General features: G+C 44.7%; 1 protein-coding gene across 6 annotated transcripts in view; it reads left to right on the forward strand.

Annotated features, from left to right (window-relative positions):
* Fry (FRY microtubule binding protein) overlaps positions 1-15,810 on the forward strand; it is a 388,874-nt gene that overhangs the window by 332,847 nt on the left and 40,217 nt on the right. For all 6 annotated transcript variants that reach the window (XM_041677848.1, XM_041677844.1, XM_041677843.1 and 3 more), the window contains 5 exons: positions 131-301; positions 4,076-4,216; positions 6,279-6,458; positions 8,993-9,154; positions 12,636-12,710. In XM_041677848.1, coding sequence (XP_041533782.1) covers positions 131-301; positions 4,076-4,216; positions 6,279-6,458; positions 8,993-9,154; positions 12,636-12,710 — 729 coding nt within the window. The remainder of the gene's footprint in view (positions 1-130; positions 302-4,075; positions 4,217-6,278; positions 6,459-8,992; positions 9,155-12,635; positions 12,711-15,810) is intronic.

Consider the following 15,810-nt stretch of genomic DNA (forward strand, 5'->3'; position numbering starts at 1 on the left):
ACTAAGCGAAGCACTTCTGCGGCTACCAAAGCTGATATGGGTCTACTTTCGGTCTGTTAGGACTTAGAATATTGGCTAATGTTCCTTCGTGTCTGTTGGAATGCTCTAATTGGTCTGCTTATCTTTAAAGGTTTGCCTGGAAGAAAAAAACCCCAAACTTTCAAATCTGGCTCACGTTATGACGCTTTACAAGACGCACAGCTACACAAGAGACTGTCCCACGTGGGTCAATGTGGTTTGTCGCTACCTTCATGAGGCCTATACTGACATCACCTTGAACATGGTCACCTACCTAGCAGAGGTAAGCACTGACGCTAAAGATAACTTTGACTTTCAGCATCCGTGGTTCACATGTTTATAAAGCTTTGACATTGAATGTCTATTATGTGTTATCCCAAATGCTAACGGATTCATCTGAAATCCTCACAACACACCAGGGAATGGGTATTCTCTAAAGAAGCTGAGGCTTGGTTCAGTTAACTGTTGAGCTCTGGCTCAACCCTAGATCCAGCTGCCTCCAAAGTTTACCCCCCTACTTACTATACCTATACCCATCCGAGCATGGCTGAGATACGAAGCTTGATCCTAGTCTGGCATGGCAGTGCACCCCTGTAATCCCAGCACTTGAGAGGTGGAGGAGGTGGGGGTGGGGCTCAGATCTTATCAAGAAGTTACTGCGTGGTTAGATATGTTCATGGTGGATTGTTTTAAACTAATTAACAAAGTACAATCTTGAAATAAAATCTTTATCATTGCCTTTTGTCTGTGGAACTAGAAACAGGCCATTCGAATGTGTTTCTAGCACATTCCTTGCAAACCTGACTCCTGTACTCTGACTTCCAGACCATGGGTGTAAGACATTCATAGCGTGTCACGGGGCAACAGGTGGCTTGGGCAGCACCTCCAGTGTTTGATGCACAGGTCGTTCTCTGAACAAACAACCGACAACAGTGAACTTGGTTCAGCGTTTTCAATGTTTCTTTTCCTTCTGGGATATGCCTTCCCAACTCTCATTAGGGTCTTCCCCAAAGAAAAGAGAGCAAGCTGCCCTAATTCTTCTTGATGTAATTATCTAGTTCCGGGTTGTGCTTGCAACATCACCTTTTTCAGATTCTCTGTAATGTCAAGCTAACAGAAGTCCTACCCATCCAACACTCACCACTGATCCTACAGGGTTTTGACTTACAGTATGGATCAGCCGTGTATGAACCATGCCAGACTGTCAACGGCCAAGTATTCACTGGCTAACTCATCGCTCACTCAAGAGCCCTCATGCATAGCACCCTGTTACCTCCACTAATCCCATGGTCCTAGCTTTCCCAGCAAGCAAAAGTACCCTTCCCTCAGCACCCAGGAAGTATGAGAAGAACCAATACTAACACCCCACTACAAAAGCAGGGGATAGACAACGCCAGTTCTAAGGCAATGAGTAAGATGACCTCACAGGGGATTTTGTCTAGAACATTCATCATACAAGTTTTAAAAGTACAAATTGGATGTGGTATGTACATACAATGGAATAGTATTCTGTCTTCCAAAGGCAAAAGATTCTGGAGCTGGAAAAATGCCTCAGTGGTTAAGAGCCCTGGCTTCTCTTGCAGAAGACCCAGGTTCAATTCCCAGCACCCACATGGCAGCTCATAACCATAACTATAACTCCAGTTCCAGGGGATCTGGTGCCCTTTCCTGGCCTCACATGCACCAGGCATGTAATGGTGCAATACATACATTCAAACATATATACATGCAAAACATTCAGACATAAGAAAATAAGTCAAAGCCAGGCAGTGGTTGTGCACACCTTTAATCCCAGCACTTAGAAGGTAGAGGCAGGCGGATCTCTGTGAGTTCAAGGCCGGTCTGGTCTACAAGAGCTAGTCCCAGGATAGGCACCAAAACTAAACAGAGAAACCCTTTCTCAGAAAAAAAAAAAGTCTTAAAGAACCAATTTAATAGATGCATAATTTATTCTATTCAGCCCTTATCTCAAAATTGCCCGCAAAGCAAAGCATGCTCTGATGAACTCACTGGTGATGTTTTTCTGTCGACTTACCGACTGCACATGAATCTGCTGATATTTTAATTATCGTCTGGTGCCCCGTGGCCCCGCAATCAAGGCTCCACCAGCCACTCAGCCTGCAGCCACAATATGTAGGCTTAAATTAAGTCTCTATTGTTCTATTTACCAGCAAAGACTTGGAAGTCAAATGTGGGGTTGAAAACCTGCTAGACCAGCTGACCTTGTTTTTTGACCAGAGACACCACAAGAGATGCGTCTCTTCCCTCATCTCAGAACCAAAAGGAAGCCCAGACTCTAGTCCCTGCCTGTGTATCTTCTCTATCTAAATAACTGGCTTCTCTATGACTAATTCCGGTCAGCCCATCACCGGCTCTGTCCCCGGTCGACAATCTGGATTGTGGCAGTGTGGACACAATAGCCCACAGCACACCGGCTTCCTGCCCTGGGGAGTGTATTGACATCTGTTCAGTTTCTCTCACTCATTCAGGTCTTGGCCTTGCACACACACAGATGTGTGTTGCTGTGCTCAGCTTCCCTCGAAACCTGCTCTGCTTGCTTCCTATTTACTTTCTGCGTGTGTGTGCCCCTTGTACGTGAGGATGACACCCCACTTAGCCTTCTGTGTTTTGTTGCTTAATTTGTAATTTGTTTATGCTGCAGACGGCCCTGTTATCACATGATAAACATAAATCATGATATGTGCTAATGTACCTGTTATAAAAAGAGTTTAACACAAGACAAAATCTGGAGGAAGATTGTTTTAGAAAAAAATGATTTTAAAATTATATTATTTGTAGAAAAACACTCTTAATATTGTTTTAGCATTTATCTATTATATAGATAATTGTGTGTATGTTGTCTTCTGCTTACATAATATATTCTATAATATCATCTACCATGTTTGAAAATGCCATTGTAAGGTAAGTGTGGTATCACTACCTTTAATCTCAGGACTTGGGAATCCAAGGCAGGTGGATCTCTGTGAGTTTGAGGTTAGCCTGATCTACATATTGAGTTCCAGATCAGTCAGAGGACCCTGTCTCAAATGGGGATGGAGAGATGGCTCAGCGGTTAAGAGAACGGGCTGCTGCTCTTCCGGAGGACCCGGGTTCAATGTCCAGCACCCACATGGCAACTCATAATTGTCTGTAACTCTAGTTCCCGGGGATCTGACACCCTCACACCAGTGCACATAAAATAAAATTAAATAAATTGCTTAAAAAATGTCATTAGGCCAACTGAATCATATCTCATAAGATTGTTCTCTTGTTTCAGGTATGATATTTTTAACCATAAAACAAAAGCCATAGCAAAATCATATGTGATCAAAGTATTTATTTCTGGTTTGAAATATGTTCCTAGAAGTATGACTCCAGTTTCCAAAGCCATGGACTTTGAATGGACAGGCAGTGTTCACCGGGTGCCACTGCTCTCCCCTGCATACTCAGCACTTGGGAGACGAAGACAGAATAGAGGGTTGGGGCTAACCTGGACTACATAGCGAAACAGTATCTCAAAAACAAAACTTAAGACAAGAAAGAAGTTGTAGACCTCTTTAGTTTTCTTGATCTCCATTGCTAAATTATCCAGTTGGCATCTCGAATGATTTGTGAAATACGCATGTCTTCATCTCACTAACCAGTACCTAACATTCTCAATTTCTAACCTTTGCCAACTCTGTGACCAACAAGTTATGTCTTAGTGGCCCACAGTTTTCCTTTTGAGGTTTATTCACTGTTTCTTCACCATTAGAATTTTATGTTTATGATTTCAGACCTCCCCAAATTGCCCTCCCTGTCATTTATTCAATAATTAGGATTTTAACCGGGAGTAGTGGTGCACGCCTTTAATCCCAGCACTTAAGAGGCAGAGGCGGGTAAATCGCTGTGAGTTTGAGGCTAGCCAGTGCTGAATAGTGAGGTCTCTTTTTAAAAGAAGCTAGGGTTTTCTTTGCCATGCCCCCCAAGCACATCGCAACGATAGGGGTGTGGTGAAGCCTGGGTACTTCTCCAGGGAAGAGGGTAGAACTGACTGGCTGCCCTTTGCCTCCTGCAGTTGTTGGAGAAAGGCCTTCCCAGCATGCAACAGCCACTCCTTCAGGTCATCTACAGTCTGCTCAGTTACATGGACCTGTCGGTTGTTCCTGTCAAGCAGTTTAACGTGGAAGTCCTGAAGACCATTGAAAAATATGTGCAGGTGAGTGTTTGGATAGATCCAGAGCTACCCAAGAGAGACCCAAGAGGCTTGCGTGTGGCTTGCCCTCGGGTGTAGGGCCATCTGGCATCCAACCCCACACTTACTCATCTATATCCAAGACAGACATGCACGCTAGTTGATCACACCCTGAATGGCATTTTTAGAAGAAAGACGGAAAAAGACCTTGACACAGTCCTTGCTTCAGGGCCGGAACTGTTCTATGGGCACATAGTCTGAGTATTCCAGACACGTACCTGACTGGGAAGTCGGGGGAAGATCCTGTGCTGCTATCTTATTTCAAAGATTGGTGCGTGAACCCACAGAGTCCGTTAAAGGGTTCAAGAATTTGTTTAGCTATAAAATGGGGATAAACACTCACTGACTCATGTAGACAGATTAGATACTGTTGTGTCCAGCCATTCTGCCCAGGGGAGATGGGGCCAACCACTCCTGGAGCTCGCTCTGATGACAAGAGAGGGGGCAGGGAGAGGAGAAGAGAGGAGAGGAGAGGAGAGGAGAGGAGAGGAGAGGAGAGGAGAGGAGAGGAGAGGAGAGAGCAACCCCTCTCCCCCAGCACGTAAGTGGTCTTGTGTGCAGACAAGAGCACACCCTAGGAATTGCTGCCCTAAAAGTCATTGGCTAAATCTTTATTAATTTTGATGGTGTTCATAGTCTGCACCCCCCCCCATGGAAGCAAAAATGAAACCACTTTCCCAATGAAACACATGTCCTGTTTTTCATTCGAAGGACAACACATCTTTAAAGTATGCAGACTGATTTAATTCAGTAGTTTTTTTTCTGTTGTCCAGCGTCTCTCTGCAGCTGCCATTCCTTTCTCGTTAGCATTTAGAAAATGTAAAGTTCATGAGGCCTTATGCAATCTGTACTGGGGGTATTTATTACCACTTTCTGTTTACTAAGAATTTCAGTGTGTGCTCAGTCACGGGTGAGCACAGGAGAACTGTGTTCTCGGTGTGTGTTCAGTCACGGGTGAGCACAGGAGAACTGTGTTCTCAGTGTGTGCTCAGTCACGGGTGAGCACAGGAGAACCGTGTTCTCAGTGTGTGCTCAGTCACGGGTACACACAGGAGAACTGTGTCCTCGGGAGAGATGGCTCAGGAGTTAAGAGTACTGGCTGCTCTTGCAGAACACTAAAATTCAGTTCCTATCATCTACCTGATAGCTCGTAACTGCCTGTAACTCCATTTCCAGAGGAGTCTAGTGCCCTATTCTGGCCTCCAGAGGCTCTCACACATGGTACATATAAAATAACGCAGGTGTATGCACAAACACACCTATGTACATGAAAATTATAAATAAATCCTTTTAAAAGAAGAACATCGACACGGTCTAAGCAGGCAGAAAGGATTCAGCTGAGTTCCAAGCCGGGGGAGTAGACAGGGACCTAATTATTGGAAGGGAGGAGAAGGGTTCCGGAAAGGTGGACGGGCGCCCCCATCCCTGTGTCAGTTGATGATGAGGATGCGATGTGATGAGGAAAGAGATCAGGATGTCCAGTGAAAACCAGAGCAGCAGCGAGACCCAGAGAGACCACAGGACCAAGTTGGCAGGGCCCTGGGGCTAGGGGAAACCTGCCTGTGAGCAATCCATAGTCTAACACGAGTGTGAAGTTTTTCTCTTTTAACAGCTTAAGATGACTCCTTAGCAAAAATAATACCCTGCAATTTTAACTCTAAGTGATTGGAATATGGCCACAACGGTCATTATGTGTTATTTACTGATTTCCACAGTATGGTTCACTTCCCTTACAAATGCTCTTTGTCTAGTGTTTGTCTTTTCTTGACTGTAGATTTTATGTTTCAAGTCAGTGAATTCTAGCCTCTCGTGGGTTCAGTAGTGAGCACCGACTCTCAAAAAGTGGGATTCCTTTTAACCCTTGAATGTTTATTGTTATGAGATGGTTCAGTTGTGAGCACGGACTCTCAAAAGGTGGGCTTCCTTTTAACCCTTGGATGTTTATTGTCATGAGATGGTTCAGTAGTGAGCACGGACTCTCAAAAGGTGGGCTTCCTTTTAACCCTTGGATGTTTGTTGCCAACAGAGCATTCATTGGAGGGAAGCATTGAATATCTTGAAGCTGGTTGTTTCTCGATCGGCCAGCCTGGTGCTGCCTTCCTACCAACACAGCGACCTCTCCAAGATAGAACTCCACCGGGTGTGGACCAGTGCCTCTAAGGAGCTGCCGGGCAAGACCCTGGACTTCCACTTCGACATCTCAGAGGTCCTGACCTACTGTGACTCCTTCAGTGTACTGTAGCCTGGGTATCTGGTGGCCACGGATAAAAGCCGTTGCCTAGAGAGAGGAAGGTTTACATTTGTTTTAAATGAAGACATCGGAAGCCTAAATTAGGTTCTGTTCTTTTAACAGTGCGTGAGTGTGGGGCTCTCAATGGGGAATTACTAAAACTGGAAACCACAGGCTGGAGATGGCTCAGTGGGTAAAAGCATCCAATCTCCAGACACAAGGACCAGAGTTCAAATCCCAGCACCCAAGTAAAAAGCCTGGGATAGCCATGTGTGTCCATGATCCCAACACTGCAGGTGGAGAAAGGGAGACACTCAGAGCTCATAGGGCAGGCTACACAACATGGTGAGTTTCCACTTCAGGGAGAAACCCTGTCTCTGGGAAATGAGGTAAAAAATGATGAAAGCCCAGCCTCCCACTCAGTGTCCTGCTCTGGCCTCCACCTGCCCTGGGTGCAGGCGTCTGCATGGATCACTCAGAGGAGAGAGAGAAAGAGAGAGATTTCTTCATTGACTTTCATTTCTTCCACATTCAAGATGTGACATCTACCTCTATACTCAGTATTAAAATTATATTAAGATATTAATTCCAGGAGGTGGTGGTACACACCTTTAGTCCCAGCATTTGGAAGGCAGAGGCAAGCAGATCTCTGTGAGTTCAAGGCCATCCTGGTCTACAGAGCAAGTTCCAGGATAGCCAGGGTTACACAGAGAAATCATGTCTCAAAAAAAATATATATATAACAAAAAGCAAATTTTGGGGGCTGGAGAGATGGCTGAGCGATTAAGAGCACTCTTTTCACTGGCTGCTCTTCCAGAAGACCTGGGTTCAAGTCTCAGCACCCACATGGCAGCTCACACCTCTCTGTGACTACGGTTCCAGGGGATCTGGCACCTTCACAGACATACATGCAGGCAAAACGCCAATGCACATAAAATAAAAATAACTAAATCTTATAAAAATATTAATTCAACAGCCGTATTTAACTTTTTTCTCGGGGGAGGGGGCATTTTTAAGCCTTTGACTTGAGTTTGTTTTGATCCATAAATCTAAAGAAAGCATTCTGCAGTTAGTTGCATCCCTCAGCTCCCAAGGGCTCAGAACTGCTCCAGAACTGTAGCCAGGTTCAGAAGGTTCTGTTCACTTTCTGCCAGTTCAAGGATCTCGAGCTGGTGTCGGTGAGACCTCCTGGGAGACAGAATTTAAAAAGTGCCCCCTGCCTGACCATATACTGTCAGACTCTCAGAAGGTGGACTTTATGAGGTATTGCACAACACTTTGGCCATGACCTCATCCGTTTGGATAACTGAAATAATAGAAATAATTCAGATAAAAATTGTCGTATTTGAGAGGTCGTAAAGATGGATGACTAGAGATTGGAGAGAAGGAAAATGAACTTTAATCTTCTATTACAAGAAATTTTTGCAAGTTTGGCCTGATGAAAGAAGCCTATAATCTCAGCACACGGGAAACAGGCTACAGTTCCAAAGCCAGCCTGGTCAACGGAACGAGTTCAAGGCAGGCAGACCAGGGCTCCAGAGAAAAGAGACTGGGGTGGGGGTGAGAAGGAGGGAGGAGCGGGGAAGAGAAGGATTCGTTCAAGCTCAAACATCTGGAATTGACTTAGCTGGTCTCTCTGTTCGCTTCAGTCTTCATGGCTTGAGTCTGAAGCAGTGATTCTCAGCCTCCCTCATGCTGCAACCTGTGGGCAGAGTCCCAGCAGCTATTCCCAAGTAACCGCAGAGAGACTTACTATTACTATTGCTATTACAATTAATTACAAATGCTCGGCCGGTAGCTTAGGGCAGTAGCTTGTTTTTAGCTCGCTCTGAGGACTTAAATTAACCCATTTCAGTCAATTATGTGCTGCTGCATGGCTCGTTGCGTATTGCCTCATTTTGTACACGTCCTGCTTCCTCTGCCTGTGGCTGGCCACTCCTCTGACTCCACCCTTCTTCTCCCAGCACTCTCTCTGCCCCCAAAATCCTGCCTAGCTATTAGCCAATGAGCTTTTTAGTAACCATGAGAAAAATACATATTTACAGTGTACAAAGACTGAAAATACATATTTACAGTGTACAAAGACTGCTCCATTGCGGGGACCCTTTAATACAGCTCCTCATGTTGTGCTGACTCCCGGCCACAAAATTAACTTAGTTGCTATTTCATAACTATAATTTTGCTACTGTTATGAATCATAATGTAAATATTTTTGGAGATAGAGGTTTGGTGAGGGGGTCGTGACTCACTGGTTGAAAACCATTGATCTAAAGTATAGTGAAGTCATTGCACTGGTTTCTTGCTGACCACCAGGGTGCTCATGGTGTGCAAATGGCTCAGAACGTGTCTTGAACACCAGGGAAATGAGCCTGGGTGTGACACCAAGTTTCACTGTCTGATCTGGCTCTAACCACGTTGATCGGATTTTAATTACTTCTAAGCTGACAGGTCCTTATACTGGAGAAGCTTTCGGGTGGAATAATCATACCTCTGCATTGTTCTTCCTCCAGACGCCAATCATCGGGAGACGGTATGATGAACTACAGAACTCCTCTGGACGGGATGGGAAGCCTAGAGCAATGGCTGTCACCCGGAGTGCGTCATCCACCTCCTCAGGCTCCAACTCCAATGTCCTTGTTCCTGTGAGCTGGAAGAGACCCCAGTATTCTCAGGTACGGCGCCCTATGTGGAACTAAAGTCTGCCATTCACCACTACCCCTAATCGTGTGGCCATGCAGACTCCGGTGCCTCCAGCAACGGGGTCTCACAGCGTTGAAAGGGCAATCCTTCTGTCGGGAACAGCCCGTTGGGTTTAGCTGATCGACTCTTGCCTCTTCGCTTATTGGTTCTGGTTCCTATAGCTTGGGGAACAAACCTGAGCTTCCCTTCATGTGGTAGCCTTATGTGTGAGGTAGTCCTGACCCTCGCCTCCTACCCATGACCAAATGAGTCCTCAAAATACCAGTACCTGCTGTCCCCTTCAGGAGCTCACCTCCAGCGATCTAACTTCCTCCCACTAAGCTCCCCCTCCTAAAAGGTCCACCATCTCCCAGTAGGCACTGCAGGCTGCTGACTAAGCCTTTGGCATGTAGACTTTTGATTAAAAATTGAAGATCAAAATGACAGCAGTATCCATCTTGGCTCTAAGCACAGTTGCACCCCCAACTGCTGACAGCTGCATCCCAAATGTTAGGATTCAGATCTTACACTCTCTCTCCTTCTCACTGCCCCACCTTCCCTTCTCAAGTCCTTGGTCTCCTGCTGGCCCCACTATTAGCTCCATTCTCAGAGAGACCCTTTCTATAGGAAGCAACAGCAAATTCTAGTGGCTCCAAATTTTCAGGGTTTTGGGTTCTGACGATTTCAGAATGGAGACTCGCCCTCTTCTGACATCCACAGTAGTTTTGGAAAAGGAGCCTTTTGTGAGATTGATTTATCTTTAGTCCATGTGTATGAGTGCTTCCCCTGTGTCTGTATGTCTGTGCACCATGTGCATGCAGCACCTGTGGGAGCCAGAAGAGGGCACCAGATTCCCCAGAACTGCCTTCCAGATGGTTGGGAGCTGCCTTGTGGGTGCTGGGAACTGAATCCAGGTTTTCTGCAAAAGCAACCAGTGCTCTTAACCATTGAGCCATCTCTCCAGCCCAGGAAAAGGAACTCTTGCACAGTGCTTGAAGGAACAGAGAGGAGACCTTCCCAGGATAGAAAGAAAGCCTGAGTTGTTGGAAGCAGACTAGGTGGACACCGGGCAAGCCCAGTACTGTGTCTGCACACCTCACAGCTGCCACCTACAGACCTGGAGGCCAGCACAGAGCCTAGCAGCACACTGCAATGGCTGATGGCTGAAATCATGATAGTCAGGGAGATGAGAACAGTTCACTCCTGAGCCTTATTGCTCCATTAAGTTCATCTCAGACTTGGAGAATGAGACTTGGGGAAATAACTGAGAGATCTCCGCCCTTCAGCAGCAAAGCCCTCCTGTCTGGCTTTGAAATGGTCCCATATTGAGAAATCCTATAATTTGGGGTGAAAGATGCAGTGAACCAAGTTCCATAAAGAAAGAAAATCTTAGCCAGACAGTGGTAGCACATGCCTTTAATCCCAGCACTCGGGAGGCAGAGGCAGGTGGATCTCTGTGAGTTCGAAGTCAGCCTGGTCCATGTAGTTCAAGGACATCTAGGGCTACATACAGGGACCCCGTCTCAAAGAAAAAAAATGGAGGAGGAAAAAAAAGGAGGAAGAGGATCTTATCATGAATAGCAGCTTCTAGAAGTTTCCATCTAACAAACCAAAATCAGATAAAAGGGGATTTGCAAGATTATTTTATGACTACATTAACATCTCTAGGTTCATGATATTTCTTTTCATTCTGAAGCCCTCATTTTCTTTTTGGAAAATGTAGTTGATTCTAGAAGAATCTTCATACATAAAAGGTTTCAAAAGGAGGTTTATGAAGAAAAACAAAAGGATTTAATTCTGACTTTACCATGGTTTATGAATAACAATGTTTTCAGTCTACAGACTGTAAAAGTATTCTCTCATTGGAGCCATAAAAGGCTTATCTGTAACAAAGTAGATTTCTTCCTGATGGAAGGGAAGCCAAGCCTTTCGGAAACAAAGTGATAACATACAAGAAGCAATGTCCAGGGAGCCCACGGATGGCCACGGAAGGGCCTAGGAATTGATTGTCATGTAGACACACACCCACCTGGATAACAGGGTTGCTCTATATGGCTCAAATATAGAGAGAGCCTTGTTTTAGTTAATACTCACTTTAAAATTAATAATATAGGGCTGGAGAGATGGCTCAGCAGTTAAGAGCACTGTTTCCTGTATAGGACCTAGGTTCAGATGCGAACTCACAAGCATCAGTAACTCCAGTTACAGGGGACTGATGCCCTCTTCTGGCCTCCATGTGCACTGCATACATGTGGTGCACATATACACATGCAGGCAAAACACCCATACACATAAAATAAAAATGGTTTTAATTTTAAAATAAATTTTAAAAGAGAGGCTGGAGAGATGGCTCAGAGATTAAGAGCATTGCCTGCTCTTCCAAAGGTCCTGAGTTCAATTCCCAGCAACCACATGGTGGCTCACAACCATCTGTAATGGGGTCTGGTGCCCTCTTGTGGCCTGCAGGCATATGCACAGACAGAATATTGTATACATAACAAATAAATAAATATTTTTAAAAAATAAATAAATAAATAAATTTTAAAAGAGAGCTAGGGATGCATCTCTGTGTTAGGAACATTTGCCTAGCATGCATTGCAGCCCTGGACTTACTCCTTAGCACCTCAAAAAAATAATTTTCCATTTTTAACTTCATGTATTTTTGAGGGATTGTGCATGTGCCATAGCACATGCCAACCGTACCATATGTGTGGAGGCAACAGGACAACTTGTAGAGTCAATTCTCTTTCCACCATGTGGGCTCAGGGCATCTTACTCCTGGAGCCAGGCTTGACAGTGAGCATCTTTACCAGCTGGGCCATCTACCCAGACCTGATAGCAATTTGTATAACTCTGCTGAATAGTTTTCTGTCAACTTAACACGCACTAGAGTCATCAAAACTACGGGGACCTGATTGAGAAAATGCCTCTGAAAGATCAGGCTGCAGGCAAACCTGTAGGCCATTTTCTTAATTAGCGATTGATGGGGGGAGGGCCCAGCACATTGTGGGTAGGTGGTCCTGGAGTGTATAAGAAAGCAGGTTGAGTAAGCCACAGGCAAACAAGGCAGTGAGCAGCACCCCTCCATGACCTCTGCATCAGTTCCTGCCTCCAGGTTCCTGCCCTGTTTGAGTTCCTGTCCTGATTCCTTCAGTGATGGACTGTGATGTAGAAGTGTAAGCCACATAAACCCTTTCCTCCCCAACCTGCTTTGGTCATATCAGTTCATCACAAAAATGGTAATTCTAGTGAGGACAGTTAACTCAGCATATAGAAAATATTTGAATATGCTGCTGCTATTTGACTGTGCCAAGTCTGTGTGTCTTATACCTCAAATACCTGGAACTACATTTTCAGCATGACCGTCCACTCTTTGTAGCTAGGACCTATCCTATTAAGGCAGATTTGCTCATGGGACCCCAGAATGAAAACCTGTGTTTTTATTTTTTTTGTTGTTTTGTTTTGTTTTTCCAGAAAAGAACAAAAGAGAAATTGGTTCACGTCCTTTCTCTGTGTGGCCAAGAAGTCGGACTAAGCAAAAACCCATCTGTAAGTTCTATCGTGTACCATGGTCATCTTGCTATCGTATTGCTTTTGCCTTTCGTCTGTTCTGACATTGATCTGGAAGATTCTAATGTGAATGACGAGTCTGATAGCCACCATCGACATTTAGCCCACGTTATTCCTCTGCACCCCATGAATTGTCATCTCAGTTCAGAAACAAGGAAGGGTTTAACTGATGTCAGTTGTGTTCAGACCTCTGTTTATTTGTGTAAACACACCCAGGCTACATCACCACACATGTGATAGTGTCCATCGCATCTCCATGGCTACAGGCAAATTCCTCTGATTCCTCTTGAAAATAGTTTTGCTCACTGCACGCTCACTATATTATATCACCATTTTACTTACGTAAAATAGCATAAAAGTAAGAATGTATTGGCAGTTCACTAAAAATATTATAGCCCGGCGGTGGTGGCGCACGCCTTTAATCCCAGCACTAGGGAGGCAGAGGCAGGTGGATCTCTGTGAGTTCAAGGCCAGCCTGGACTACAAGAGCTAGTTCCAGGACAGGCTCCAAAGCTACAGAGGAACCCTGTTTCGAAAAACTAAAAACAAAAACAACCTAACTATTCATCAAACGATGCCATATAAAATTTCACTGGTGTTATAGTTAGAAAAAAAAATGCCTTCAGGTTTTCAGATGAAAAGATGACCAATGCTCAGAGGCGATTTCTGAAATTAATAGAAAATTCAAATTTCTATTGAGCGTATTTTTAGAAAAAAATGCTAAAAACCTCAGGGCCTGGATTCTATGCATATTTTTGTAGCTTACAGTATCTTTAGTCTATCCTTATTTATTTTTTCGAAACAGGGTTTCTCTGTAACTTTGGAGCCTGCCCTGGAACTAGCTCTTGTAGACCAGGCTGGTCTCAAACTCACAAAGATCCACCTGCCTCTGCCTCCTGAGTGCTGGAATTAAAGGCATGCGCCACCACCACCCAGCTAGTCTTACTTTAAGAAGAAATAGAGTAGAGGACTAAGTAATTTAGAATCAGTGCAGATTTCTCTGTGAAGCTGTGTTTTAATGTCCCAGACTGTGTCTGCTCCACATGAGCGGGTAAAATAATAGCCGCCCAAGAAAGCTTGCCAGCATGTCACCTGATCGCTCGTGTCGCTGGGAACGCACCAGCTAAACAGGGCTTCTGTTGAAGTTACCCTTGGAGTGTGTCTTCATGATCAGAGAGTTTGCAGCTGCTCCGGTGGCATTGTTCAGGGCACGGTGGCCCACGGCAAAGTGGAACCAGAGCCTCGGGTTCCGCTGTGGACAACGGTCAGTGGGGGCTGCTTCTCACTGATGCTGTGGGCAGCACTTTTCCCCTAACTTCACACTGAACACCCTCGGATTTTCTGGTGACAGTGTCTGCCTGTATTAGGTTCCAATTATTACAGCGCACACCAGGAAAGGTGTCTCCATGGAGGAAATCGGACTCACGTTGAAAATGCCATGGCCCTCTGTTTGATTTCTCTAACATGCTCGTTTGTGATCCTGCTCACACGAGTGTGTCATGTTGCATACAGTTTGTGGGAAATGGGTGACATATTCCCTATCCGAAATGCTTGGGACCAGGTTGCTCCCGGCTTCAATGTATTTCAGATTCTGGCAAACTGGGTGACACTTGATCCAGTGATCATTCCTCAAAATCTGGACTTCTCCAAAATTTGAAAATTTGGAGCATTTCATCACTTTAAAAGTTTTATATTTGGCCAGGCGGTGATGGCGCACACCTTTAATCCCAGCAATCGGGAGGCAGAGGCAGGCGGATCTCTGAGTTCGAGGCCAGCCTGGTCTACAAGAGCTAGTTCCAGGATAGGCTCTAAAACTACAGCAAAACCCTGTCTCAGAAAAAAAAAAAGTTTTAGATTTAAACCAGACATGGTGACGCACGCCTTTAATCTCAGCACTCAGGAGGCAAAGGCAGGAGGATCTCTGTGAGTTCAAGGCCAGCCTGGTCTACAGAGTGACATTCAGAACTATAAAGAGAAACAAGAAACATTGTCTCGGTAAATTAATTAATAAATAAGAGCTGCAGATTTAAAACATTTTAATATTTTAGATTTTTAGACTGAGATGTTTAATCTATACAGTCCAAAACACAGAGCTGTGTTTACAACACTAGAGAGGAAAAAATACTACATGCCACACTCGTTTTCTCTTTATACCCTGGAGAGAGATTGGTTATATTTCTGTTATTCTAATAATTTGCCTACTTTAAAAGGAACCAGGAAATAATATAATATTTATATCAAATGTCAACACAGAAAATAACTCTCCAAAAAATAAGATACTTGAGGCACAGTTTAGTGACTGTGGCCTGGGAACACAGACTCGGGTTGACCCATGGAACTTTCCTTATAAACTGTGACGTTTACCACATGCACTGTTGCAGACAGCAGGCAGGTGACATGAGGCAGGGGAACCCCTGCCGCTAGACGTCACCTGATGACATCCTTAGCTTCGATTGGCAGAAGCTAGTGGCCTACAAAGAATATAATTCAAAGGTTTTACTTACTAATCAAATGGCTGTTGGGTCAGACCCAAGGGTGAGCAAAGGATTGTCATCAAGAGGACTAGAAATCGCCCAAGATGATCTTAGATCAGCAATGTTCCAGCTCTACAATAATGGAGTTCTACTCGCTCATTCTTTCTTTCTGGTGGGAGTGGTTGCTTTTGTGTCTGTTTTGGTTTCTATTTTAGTTTTTCAAGACAGGGTTTCTCTGCATAACAGCTCTGGCTGTCCTGGAAATCACTCTGTAGACTAGGCTGGCCTCAAATTCTCAGAAATCCATCTGCATTCACCTCCCAAGTATTGGGATTAAAGGCATGAGCCACCACCACCCCATGATCATTCATTCTTGTAGAATCTTCAACACAGGTATGTCTCCCCCACACCCATTTTTTCCCCTGGGGATTTCAGTTCACAAAAGAAAGCTTTCGATTTGATTTCATAGCTGTATTCAGCAAACCCTTTGCTGTCTATTAGTTCTTAAAAGTTCTATTAAGCCAGGTATGGTGACTTATACCCGTAAGCCTAGTAACCCAGAGACTGAGGCAAGAGGACCATCCTGAATTGGAGGCTAGCCTGGG

This window comes from Microtus oregoni, unplaced genomic scaffold (genome assembly GCF_018167655.1).
Source record: "Microtus oregoni isolate MIOR12 unplaced genomic scaffold, Mior012 000029F_ref0000214, whole genome shotgun sequence".
Lineage (NCBI taxonomy): Eukaryota > Metazoa > Chordata > Mammalia > Rodentia > Cricetidae > Microtus > Microtus oregoni.